General features: G+C 40.2%; 1 protein-coding gene across 1 annotated transcript in view; it reads right to left on the bottom strand.

Moving 5' to 3' along the window:
- The window catches only part of DHRSX (dehydrogenase/reductase X-linked), a 222,025-nt gene that overhangs the window by 146,323 nt on the left and 62,022 nt on the right, over positions 1–13,680 (bottom strand). The window contains exon 3 of the mRNA XM_039535496.1: positions 5,345–5,413. Within this exon, the coding sequence (XP_039391430.1) occupies positions 5,345–5,413 (69 nt within the window). The remainder of the gene's footprint in view (positions 1–5,344; positions 5,414–13,680) is intronic.

Here is a 13,680-nt window from a genome sequence, read left to right on the forward strand (position 1 = left end):
TCTGGGTTTATATCTGTGTAAATGAAATGGGCTTTGACCTGTTGAGTACAAAGATACATAAGAATTAAACTAATATATAAATATCAACAAAATCCCTTTTCATGCTCCATTTGTATTCATGAATGGAGATGGAATTGAAAATTATCAAAAGCTTATGCATAAACATGAATTCTTTTACTTAGCATAATACCAAGGGGAGGCCTTCATAAACACAGTGTGGGACCTGGAGTTATAACAACTAAGCTCAAGGGGAAAAAATTTAAAAGTTAGGGGGAAAATTAGGTGTAAAACCACATTAATCACAAACAGCTTGAAAAGGAGAGGTTTGTGATTAATCTTTCCCAACATTTACTGTGACAACTAATTCAAATTAAAACATGATCATAACACATGGCATGCTAAATCCACAGAATTAATTGGACTGCTATTTGAAACACAGATTATAAACAGAATTGATGAGTAGCAAGAAAACTGCAGCAGAGATAGAGAAGAGGTTCTCTCTATCACTGTCGAAAGATGCAGTAGACTGCTAAGTAATAGCCATGCACCAGATTGCGTCATTTACAATCAGAGCCAGTCGGGGCTGGGTGAACATGCACCACACCAGGGGGAGCTCTGTATCTTCAGAGGCACGATCCTTACTTCATCTCTCCTTAAGATGTTGTGGTCTGCATGCATCTGCCCAGCCTCTCCTCCTCTTTGGTATGACATGCACTCCTAAAATGCTAGGAGACAGCAGTCTCTGTGGCTGTACACAGTGGGTAGAAGGGACAGGAGAAGGCTCCTGGCTCCCTCCTTACACCATGCAATTGCCAGAGGCAAATTTTCCCCTGTATTAATAGATTAGACTCATGATAAAATTCTATTCAGGAAAGGAATTTCCACAACAGAGAATTTCTTTGATTAATTCCAGTCACATCTCTTACCACCCCAACCTCTTCCACTATTTCAGAGGAGAAATCCCTTAAGATCGCCTGCTGATGAGAGAGAAATATTTCCTAGTCATTTGAATTTGACATCTAGGAAAGCAAATAGATGGCATTGATGCATATTATTGGCTGAAATTAAGACGTTCCCAACCTACAAGTCCTAATTCATGATCATGTCACTACAATGTGGCTTTCGTTCAAACATCTTCTTTATCTGTTTAGCAATAAATCTTGAAATGTTCTTCCTTAAAAGTCATTATAAATTATCCTAAATGGGAACAGCTCCCTTTTAATGAAACTTTTTTTCTAACTAATAAATTCATTAGACTTTATCTGCTTAGTGCATATATGCCACTAAAAGTGCTTGAAAGTTAATTATGCAGAAGATTATCAGGATAGTAACGATTATCATTATGGAGTGGATAAATAGGTCTCAAATTTCATCTTTTGAAAAGCTGGCATACTAATAGTATCGAATCCTGCTCACAGAATACTTCAGTTGAAATCAAATGGCCAAATGCACAGATAGCATAAACAGCAAAGTGATTGAGTCAAATTCTGAGCTCACTTGCACTCAGGTAAATCTAAGGTAACTTCACTGACATCAAGTGAGTTACTCTGGATTTACATCAGATCTTGAAAAATCTAATTGCCCGTGTAACCCACTCGTGAGTGTGTGTTGTGTGTTACAGATGCCTCTGTGCCCAATCTGCAAAGGATATGAGACTTTTACAGTCCTATCTAGAGAGCCTTAGCTTGTGAGTCAAACTGTAGAGACTTGTGTTTTTAGCTCTGGAGGTCCCCAGCTCAGTTTCTGGTGTGCTGGCCAAGATGGTGCTGTCACATCAGTTCACATGGGAACTTTTCCCTGAAAAATGGGGTAGTAGGGGTTGGGGGGAAAGGGGAGGCCGAAGACATCAGTGTCTGACAACTGAAAGCTTTCCTTAGTTCCTGATCTTAGCTTTTTGGAGCAAGGACCATATCTTTGTATGTGTTTCCACAGCACCCAGCAGAATGGAGCCCAAGTACCCAAGCTCTGGATGCTACTGCAATATAAATATTTTTTACAATAATAATACAAAATCAATTTTTTTTTAAATTCCAGCCTTATGGTTGGTAAGATAAACGTCCCACTATGAACTGAACATAAACCAATAAAGTGTTGTCTTCCTTAAGCAGCAGACAGACTGCTCAAGTGACTCAGATGCTGAGCATGCTGTCAATGTGGTACAAACCAGGTGGAGCAAACTGGGCCTGGGAGACCCCGTACCCACCCACACACTTATTCTGGGGGCACTAGGATCCACACGCTGCCTTCCCTTCCCTCCTCTCCCCTCCAACATGTGGTGTTAGGACAAAGCCACAATGAGGAGCCAGCCAGGGATTCCAGCTGGTAGGGGCAGAAGCAGCCAAAGCAGGGACCTTTGTCCTGAGGAGAATGTTCTACCATTTTGCCTGGACTTTCTCTGCCCTGATGGGAAGTTTGCTTCAACCCTTGCCCCTACCTCACAATCCCTTCACCTCAGTATCACTCCACAGCTGCTCCTCTTACCCTCTTCTCCCCTGCCCTGCTACCTTCTTCCCGCCATCCCTTCCCACCTATCTCCTAGAACTGGAAGGGACCTTGAAAGGTCATTGAGTCCAGCCCCCTGCCTTCACTAGCAGGACCAAGTACTGATTTTTGTCCCAGATCCCTAAGTAGCCCCCTCAAGGATTGAACTCACAACCCTGGGTTTAGCAGGCCACTGCTCAAACCACTGAGCTATCCCTCCCCCATTTCCTGCTAGCTTACCCCTCCTTCATATACCCACCTAAAGAGGAAAAAAAAGTTTAAAAAAATACATGGAATAATATGCTGTTTGCTGCCATCACATTGTCACTCTGCTTGCTTATTAAGACACCGTCCCCTATCCTGGATCTGTCTTGTCTATTTAGATGCTAAGTGCTTTGGAGCAGGAACCATTGGCTATGCTATGTTTGTACAATGTCTAGCACAACGGGGTCCTGGTCCATCACAGGTGCTCTTAGGCTGTATGATAATGCAAAGAATAAATAATAATAATAATACTTCCTCCCTATTACAACTTTGACATAATTCTGGCTTCTACAGTAAACATCCTTGAGCCTTCCCAGAAGTCTTCCAGCAACACCAAAGAAGATTGGACTTGACCTTTTTGGTATTTCTAACTTTAAAAAATACCATTCTTTATCATGAAGAGGAAAAATAAGCACGAGCCCAAGAAAATATTTTCAATATATATTTCAAGTGAAATCCTGACCCAATCGAAGTCAATGGGAGTTTTACCACTGATTTCACTGGGGCCAGGATTTCTCTCTTTCCATTCATCTTCAATCCTAATGGTGTTCCCCCTTCCCCCTTCACCAGGAACAGGATTCTACCTTTTGTTCCTTCTACTTGTACAACATAGAGTAGCTATACATAAAAATCCTCTCCAAACTAGGTCGTATTTTCAAAATTAAATTAATAATTTTCTATAGTCTGTTCAGATACTGACCAATCAGGATCTAAATTTACTGATGCCTCTTAATCATTAGAACTGTAATGTAGGCCAGACTTGATATATATATATCATCTTTAGGTACAGCCTCAACTTACTGAAACTATTGGTTCTATCAATTGTAGGTTGAAACAGTTTATCACCCAAAATCAGAGCTTCCTTAGTTCAGAAGGTTAGGTGAGTCCAAGGTCCTAGGAATTTCTATGATTGCATAAATGGGATAAGAGATCTGGATTATTCAAATGGGGTGTAAATTTACCAATATAACTTAGTCAAAATGATTTGGTCTTTCTCAGAAATAAAACTTCCAGGAAAATGTTTAGAGAAGATAGAAATTACCCTATTCTTTTTATGATTCTGACTGTTAATTTATGATGCATCATGAGGCAATGATGGGTGCCCTTTCTAAAAAAAAATAAATCAAAAGATAAACCTTAATGAAAGTTTTTGTTTTTTTTTCAGTCATCACAACGATAAATATTAAAGACGCATCAAAAGCAGAATCAGCTTTTAGAAGAAGCCATGAAGGTCCTCAACAGGCTGGAGTTCAACACTCCAGTATCTGTGCAGCATTTTTGGCCATGAGATTATACATCAAAGCAGTTATAGTGAGTCACCACAAATTACTTTGGAAAAACTACACCCAGTGGTTTCAGAACATAAAACTAACTGAGAGAATGGCCTAAAGAATAAATTGCAAACTAGAATTGCCATTCAACAGAGTTTGCTATACGACTTTTCTCAGAAATAAAGCCACTTTCCTTTTCTGACAGCCCTACTTCATCACTCATTCAACAGATTCAAAAGCACATGGCTAAAGTAATCCTAAATTTCATGGTGAATCAGTTAGACTTTTCTTCCAGCTGTAATAAAGCTGTGTCCACACAAATCCAGTCTTCTCTTTTTCAAACAGACTAGTGCTCAGACTATATCAGGGTCGCCTTTGGGTACAGTAGAACTTAATTCAACCAGTTGATGAAGGTTTGAAAACTAAGAGGCCTTTTTTAAGAGGTTTAAAAAATTATAACGAATCAACGCTACCAAGTTCTACCAGCCAATCAATTAGATTGTGTGTTGGAATGTAGAAAAATTGTTTCTACTGGTGAGGTTTCAAGGATTCTGACTCGTACAGATCAAACACTTTGCATACAATGGATTTATTATGGTTCAAACTGCAGTATTAAAGCAACCCAGGGCACAACTGACAAACTCTCTTTTCTTTGACATATCTAGGCATTTTAAAGGCACACAGTTGTTGAGATCAGAGAATCAACATTCTCTCAGGCTAGAGCTCTAAGCTTAAATTCTCCTCAAGTGCTAGCTGTTACTTTTCACTGTATTGCCTGACAGTTTTTGTTGCTTACCTTGAAAGTTTGTTTTTAAAACAGAATTTTGTTACTAATGTTTGTAAGCTTTAGTGATGTGCCAAGTGAGCAGGGCTGGACAGGAACCCACACATCTTATATCTCTGCACTGTTAGCACTCTCTTCCCAGAGAGATTTAAAGCCCATCAGTGACAAAGACAAGAGCACACTCACTATAAATGACATGTCATCCTTTCTTTAAACCAAAATTACTAGTGTCATGATCTTCTGCCCAGTCGTCAAACTCTCTCTCTCTCTCTCTCTCTCTCTCACACACACACACACACAGAATTACTGCAGTCCACACAGGCTCTGCAGAACCTACAGCCAGTTCTGTTGTATCTTTACATAAAATCAGACAGGATGATTCAGGAACTCATTTCCCAAAATGCAACACTTCAAGAGCACACAATCACACATACTCATTTGTTTGCACATAAATACCATGGAAAAGGATTAATCTGTAACTCAGGAAGAAAATTGCCATGAGGTATAAACAGCAGCTGTTTTACAAATGCGTACAGTATCGTACCTTTTTCATTCACAGTTTCTTCTTTTATTTTCCTCACCGCTTCTTGGCCTTCACTTTCATCGTTTCCAGCTGTCATCATCAAGAAAATGCAAAATTAATAATGCAATGATCTTAAAGACTGTTGAGTACCCAGTCATCCCACAAGTATAGGTTAACCGCAATGTAAAATGCCACAATCAGAAAGCAAACAACAAGCTTGGAGTGAAAGAGAATTATTTATTGCAATCACACTAACAGAGGTTTCAAAAAGCACCATACAAACACATTGCTATTCACACATGACTGGACTGTTTTGTCTCTTCTAGTTAATGCATGAAGGCTGGACAGCCACATGCTTGAGCAGCTGCAGCTAAAACCAAATCTGGTGATTCAAGTGAAGCACGTTTCAGAAACAGAGTCTGAAACAGTCATAAAGCAATAAGCTTGGACTGCATAGCATTTCTTTTTCCAAAATGAAAAAGAACTGATGGGATTTCATTGAGTATTTTGGTGGATACTCACTAAAATGTCCAGTCCATCTGACTCAGTGCATAGGCACAGTTCTTACTAGCATTAATAGAAAATCAGTGTAGACATCAAAGATAGAGAAGAGACTCTATCCTCATGTTATTGAAGTACAGTAGACAATCTAGTTAACAATTGGATAGTATTCATTGTTTGGCAGTTGCTTTGTAACAATGCTGGCTTTGGAACAAAAAAAAATACTGTGCTTCATAACAGTTTAATTTTGAAAGCTGAATTTACCATTCTGTCTAACCATCAACAGATACAGAGATTTTCCCTAGCACCCATCATCACAGCATCTGAGTCCTTCCTAGGTAAATTAGATGCACCTAGTAAGCCCCCTAATGAACAATAAAAAGTCTTCTGCTGCCTCTAGTTATAGAAAGACTGCCTGCGTTTTTATAAACCTGGATGATAAGGAAGGTTTTATTTTTCTTCCCCCTTTTTTGATTTGTTATTGTTTATTAGGCTATTTATGTATTTATTTTGCTTATTTATCTTCCATTTATTTGTTCCTTTCTCTTTCTGGTTATGGAGGAAGAGATCTTTCACAGAGGAGTTTATTGTGGCATGCTGAACAGTTCAATCAGACTCTGGATTAGTCTGACTTCATCTGGGAACTCCCTGTACGCCCTTGAGAGAGAACATTTTATCTCTGGGACCTAATTACACTTCATTCTGGATTGTATAAGCAGCACAGTCCAAGAGCGAGTGGAAGGATCAGACCAGCACAGGGGTGATGTCTCCCAGGCCACTGCGGGGGTAGGCTAATGCATTCTGCAGAAGCTGGAGCCTCTGTGTTGCTTCCACATTTAGCCCCAGGTACAGGGAGTTACAATATTCTGTCTGGAGGTGAGAAATGGATGGGTTCATGAAATGGAAGGAGAAGACTCACTCTTTATATGAAAGCAGTTCAAACAGGCAATTTTGCCAGTTAAAACTGTTAATGAGAAGACAGCTTGCCTCTAAACACCCACAAGCATACTGGTCTATAATGGTATGTACAGATTAGATCAGCTTTTCAATTCCTTTTTGACCTCCTCATATGAACCATTTAGAAACAAAGCAAAGAAACACTCATTTGTAGTATTTGTTTTTCTGCAAAATCCATCTGGGGTTTTATGACACACAAACATTCAGCTTGATCCTAATTTCTGGAAATAGATGCAGTGTCAAAGAACAAAGCCTACAGTGAAACTGCCATGTCTGTAAAACTCTGCACAAAGCCGCTATGGGCAAGGAATCAACTCTCCTCACTCTTTCAGCTTAAGTGATTTCCTACAGTGGGGTTTCAAAAATCAATGTGTCACAGTGCTAGATACAGTTATGTTAAAAACTGACTTCTGTGGCAAGCCCTGTGAGGGTCCCATCTGATCCTCCTTTCATTCAGCATTTATCACAGAGTGAACATGCATATTAAAACCTCCAGTGACTTGATTTAACTCTCAGTATGTTCATTTATTTTTCAAAGACCTTGCGTTGCACAACAAATTTTAATTCACATTATTTTCACTGTTATATTAATGGTTCCTCATTAAAGCTCAGGACCCTCCAAACGAGCTCAGTTTATCTTATTTGCATATTTTAATTCAAGACCATTGGGACAAAAGAATCATTCTACTAAATAGCTGCTTCAAATCTGTTTCCATATTAGCGTAAGAGGGAGTTTTGAAAACATGAGTCTAGGAGCTGGGAACATCGTAAAATTAAAAATTGCCTTGACAAAAGCTGTTTGTTTGCTGGAGGCTTTTGAAATGAATTTTGCAAAGCAAATGCTTTAGGGATGAATAAAGAGACTGAATAAGTGACAAAATCCTTATGAAAAGTTCAAAGTAATGTATCGCAAAAAGATACAGTAATAATCTACATCTCTGATTTTATTTAAAGAGATGAGTGATTCCTTACTTATTAGGGGCAAAGCAATAGCAACATTTATAGTCAAAGTTGATAAACACATTCCATTATAATCCCTTGTTTCAGTTGCTTTTACTGTGACAAACTAACCATTTGCTCTGAAATTTTCCATGCTTGATCTCTGCCTTAGCATCATCAAGTGATCCATCCCCTGTCACCCATTCCCAGCTTCTGGCAAACAGAGGCTAGGGACACCATCCCTGCCCATCCTGGCTAGTAGCCAGTGATACTCCTTCATTGTCACCAAACAACTACAAAGGGTTAAAGACAGGAAGCAGCAGTTCCACAGAAATACTGTTTGGAAGATCCACTGGGGTGGGAACCAGACAATGAATTCTCGTCTCGCTTTTTCCATGGACTAGTTTAAATATTCTGCTCACTTATAACCCTTATTATTGAGGAAGGCCTCATACTTCTGCCTTAACACACAAGTAGATAAAATGCTCCCTCATTTAAAAACTGTTAACTAGATTTTGAAAGGTTTCATATGATCACTTTGGGCAGAACTGGGAGTAGACTTCATGTGTAGCTGAATCTCATCTACTTAAACATGCTGCCTCCTAGAATGAACATGCCAAATCTATGTGCTTGGCTATTGTGTTTGCAAAACAGATCTACTCCTGCATGCTCACCTTTAGAAAGTTCGTTAAAATCCACAACTGAATGACTCCTATATGTAAATGCAAAGCATCATTATCAAACAATTAGTAGCTAAGAGTCCTAACTTTCAGTCTCCTGCTTTAAACTGGACCACAGTTCCCTTCCAGAGCCAGGAACACATCTCAGTTCCTTGTATTGTACTGCTGTCTAGCAAGTAGTTCTGTAACCCACAAGTAAAGTGAGCAGTGCACACAAAGGAGAACAGTCCTACTGAGCGCTAATTTAAAATGTTCCAATGTGGTAGTAAACTCTGATTTTATTTTTCAAAGTCACCAATCAATATTTAAGAATCATACGCACAAAGTCTATCATCTGTTTTATGTAGGACCTAGACAAAAATACAAAATATGTTGCATCCTCTCACTGCAGACTCTTCAAACAAAGCTGTGCTGAAGTCACCAGGAATGTTGATACTCAAAGAAAGGAAAGGTCATAACACTCTTAAGTACCATTTGAAATATCCTCATTGAAATGTCCTATAAAATGTAATAATAAAGGATGAAAACAAAAAAGTTTTCTAATTTTTTAAAGGGTTCCATAGAAATCAAGATAAGCAACCATGGAATATAATGGAGTATAATATCCTTTCAACAGAATTTTAAAAACACCCTATACAATTTCAGAGAAACATGTATGTCTGCAACATAATAGCATTGGTTTTAAATGTCTAACTAAAGGTTAACCTGCATTAAAATTCTATATGACCGTAAAATGTCAATGTTTATTATTTTTATTTGTACTATGGTAGCATCTAAATGGGAGAGATACGATCGGTGCCCCATTGGATTAGAAACTGTACAGCCTCCTAGTAAGTGACAGGCCCTAGTCTATAATCTAAATAGACTTGACAGACAAAGGGTACGTACAGACTACCCGCCAGATTGGCAGGTAGCGATCGATCTATCGGGGATCGATATATTGCATCTCATCTAGACGTGATATATCGATCCCCGAATGCGCTCCCATCAACTCCGGAACTCCACCTGGGCGAGCAGCAGAAGCAGAGTCGACGGGGGAGCCACGGCCGTCGATCCCATGCCATGAGGTTGGGAGGTAAGTCGAAATAAGATACATCGACTTCAGCTACGCTATTCCCATAGCTGAAGTTGCATATCTTACATCAACCCCCCCCACCCCAGTATAGACCAGGCCAAAGAGTGGGTGGGGATTCGGGGAACCACAGGCACAGAGAGGCAAAGTGACTTGCCCAAGGTCAGTGACAGAGCCAAAAATCGAGCTGCCACAAGGAGAAGGATAAAATGACAAGTGTCTAAGTGCTCCCCAAAAAACAAAGAATGCAAAAGATAAAACTATTAAAAACAAAAGCTAAAAAAGGACTTAGAACTGTGCTTTGTGTTAATTAATAAATAAAAAAACAAACAAACCCAAAGCTGATTCAAACGTTCTATAATTTTTCCACAGCAATATCTTGTCAGTCACTCCAACTATTAGGCCTTTGAGGAAGAAAACTAAGGACAATTTAGACCACTCAGCAACAAGGAATTCTGATCCTGCTTCCATTGCTGTCAATGGCAAAATTTTCACGGAACTTCAATGGGAGCAGCATCTGGCCCTAAATCTATACGTTCCAGAATGAATCAACATATACTGTGTCTGACTGATACTGTAAAAGGTTACAGAAGGGAAGGAAAGCAGCAGTGTAGCAGACATCATACAGATAGCTGGAGTGAAAAATTGGAGTGAAAAGGTATGTAAAAGATGCTGTTCAAGATTTTGTTTTACTAAACGAGAGCCCAATCCAAAGCTCTCTGAAGTCAAGACAAAGCCTCCCACTGATTTCAATGGGCTTTGGATCAGGCCTTAAAAGATGGTGCCCAACAAAGAAACCGAGGAAGTAAAGTATATTTATTTTAGCAGAGTCAGGTTATTGAAAATCCAAACGGGAGAGAATGTTGTGCATCACAAACAGGGCTGGCATTCAAATACAGAAAGATGCACAATGCTAAAACAGATGTAGTATTCTCAACTAGAGAGTGAGACGTTTAACACCTGAGAGAGTATATGGTATGAGGACTAAATTCAGACATGGTATAAACAGCCACAATGTTGTGTTTTAACATGCTTGTAAATGACCTCTTCGAACTTTTGTGACTCACAGTAGAGTCCCCTTCCTGGATTTTTTTTTCCCCATTGACTCAATGAAATTGCGCTCACTTTCACCACTTCTTAATTTAGCCATGAGAATTTGGGGGTGAGCAGCCTTCACTTGATAAGAACTGCCTACCCTAGATACAAAAAGCTTCGGAGAGTTTGGCATGTTCATATCCATTGAAAGAACTTTGAGAAAAGTTGCTTAGAAGAAATAACTGTCTTGGGAACTTAGACTACTGAGCTACTTAAACACTTTCCTCACTTCTCCTTTCTCTGCTAAATGCATAATATTTAGAGGGAATAAAAAAAATACAGCTGGTCATGGAGTAATGTATGCAAAGCTGGTCTGTCTCTTTTCTGACTTATTTCTTCTACTTTGCACCATGTAAATAATTAAATAAATGCAGGTGAGATTGATTTAGCAAAGATACTTTCTGCAATCAAGTCCAAAAAATAAAACTAGTCATGCAAATTTGACTGAATAAATGCATAAAATAAGGCATGATTGAAGGGGGATGAAAAATTCTATTTCTCAGTGAAACACTACAGCTGTATAAAGCAAATAATAAAACTAAAGTATAAACTTAGTTAAAAATATTGCCCTAATCTTCATTTACATATATAAACACTGCTTGTCAAACCATTTGGTTACATGACCCAATGGGCTTTGGATCTTGGAGGAGTGGTAGATACGCTAGAGGGTAGGGATAGGACACAGAGGGACCTAGACAAATTAGAGGACTGGGCCAAAAGAAACCTGATGAGGTTCAACAAGGACAAGTGCAGGGTCCTGCACTTAGGACGGAAGAATCGCATGCACTGCAACAGACTAGGGACCGAATGGCTAGGCAGCAGTTCTGCAGAAAAGGACCTAGGGGTTACAGTGGACGAGAAGCTGGATATGAGTCAACAGTGTGCCCTTGTTGCCAAGAAGGCTTATGGCATTTGGGGCTGTATAAGTAGGGGCATTGCCAGCAGATCAAGGGATGTGATCATTCCCATCTATTCGACATTGGTGAGGCCTCATCTGGAGTACTGTGTCCAATTTTGGGCCCCACACTATAAGAAGGATGTGGAAAAATTGGAAAGAGTCCAGCTAAGGGCAACAAAAATGATTAGGGGGCCGGAGCACATGACTTATGAAGAGAGGCTGAGGGAACTGGGATTGTTTAGTCTGCAGAAGAGAAGAATTAGGGGGGATTTGATAGCTGCTTTCAAATACCTGAAAGGGGGTTCCAAAGAGGATGGATCTAGACTGTTCTCAGTGGTAGATGATGACAGAAAAAGGAGTAATGGTCTCAAGTTGCAGAGGGGGAGGTTTAGGTTGGATATTAGGAAAAACTTTTTCACTCAGAGAGTGGTGAAGCACTGGAATGGGTTACCTAGGGAGGTGGTGGAATCTCCTTCCTTAGAGGCCTGGAGCAGCGAATCGCAGCCAGTGGGAGCCATGATCGGCCAAACCTGCGGATGAGGGAGGTAAACAAACCGGCCTGGCCCACCAGGGTGCTTACCCTGGCGAGCCACGTGCCAGAGGTTGCCAACCTCTGATCTACTACTCTGTATTTGTGTAGTGCCTAGCACCATGGGGTCCCACTCTTCTTGCTTGGCCCTAAGACACTACCATGATAAATGTGTTTTAATAATAATAAATAAAACATTAGTTCAGAATCCTCTGGAATACCTGGATAATGCATCTGGAGTACCAATAATGCATACAATCATTCAACTGTGTTGAATTACTAAGACCAGATTTTGTTTCACTGAATTAAACTGAATAATGTGTTGCTTTGTGGTAAGTCCCACTGAAACCATTGAAACGGCCTTCAGAGTGAGGTTCTTCTCAATGTAAGATGGCAGAATCTGATCATAGAATATCAGGGTTGGAAGGGACCTCAGGAAGTCATCTAGTCCAACCCCCTGCTCAAAGCAGAACCAATTCCCAACTACATCATCCCAGCCAGGGCTTCGTCAAGCCTGACCTTAAAAACCTCTAAGGAAGGAGATTCCACCACCTCCCTAGGTAACCCATTCCAGTGCTTCACCACCCTCCTAGTGAAAAAGTTTTTCCTAATATCCAACCTAATTTCCCAAAGTGGAACCTGTGTGCTTACCACGAAGGAAAATTCCAGTGGCACTAGGGAGTACACAAGGAGTTTGAACGTCTGCAGAGCAAGGGTATCCTAGTACCATGGTGGTGGCAAAGAAGCCATCAGTCAAACTGTGCATCTGCATAGACCCAGGCATTGGAAAGATGCCACTATCCATGATGACATCTTGTCAGAACTTTCCAAAGCCAGAATCTTGACAGTCTGTGATATGAGGAATGGGTTTGGTCACAGAAACCGGGACAGAGTTCAGCATGACGACAATACTTGCAACACCATTTGGTTGCTATAGATGGCTGCACATGCCAATATGCATAAGGTCAGCATAAAAGATGTTCCAGAGAAGTCTCACCCAGCACTGTTCCTAGATGGGTATTGATGTTAGCTAACACCCTGAGCAGGGCATATATACCCAGAATCAGCGAGTTGGGAGGAGAAGATTAGGACATTGAATCCTTTGACATGCTGGACTGTCTCCCAGTTTTAAAAGTGAAACTGATGAAAATCAAATAATCTATGAAAAAGGACACCCAACTACAGGCAGTAAAGACAGCAATTCTACCAAAGCCAAGTACTAGTAGGGGCAGAACTATTTTTTCGCATTAAAGATTAGCTGAGAGGGCAGGATACAATCATATTTTTTGAACAAAGAGCTGTTGTCTCCACCTCATTACATAAGCACTTCATGCGAAAAATACATGTCTCGCACCTGGGTATTGACAGCTGACTTAAATGTGCCCTAGAATGTGTTTACTGGGTGGGAACAAATACACAGCTCTGCTCCTTGATAGATGAGTGATGCCTGATAGTCATGTGATAAATGCCAGCAGAAAGACTCTTACCACATAAGTGGCCCACCTTACCATGGGAAAAGGTGGAAGCAGACTTGTTTACCTTCAATGAAAAGCAGCACTTGATTACAGTGAACTGCTATTCAAATTTTAGGGATGTCAGTGCCCTGTCTGATACAAGAAACAAGTCAAACTGAGGGCCCATTTTGTAAGATATGGCATTCTGAACACTGTATTCACCAACAGCAGC

This window comes from Mauremys reevesii, linkage group 1 (assembly GCF_016161935.1).
Source record: "Mauremys reevesii isolate NIE-2019 linkage group 1, ASM1616193v1, whole genome shotgun sequence".
NCBI classification, from domain to species: domain Eukaryota; kingdom Metazoa; phylum Chordata; order Testudines; family Geoemydidae; genus Mauremys; species Mauremys reevesii.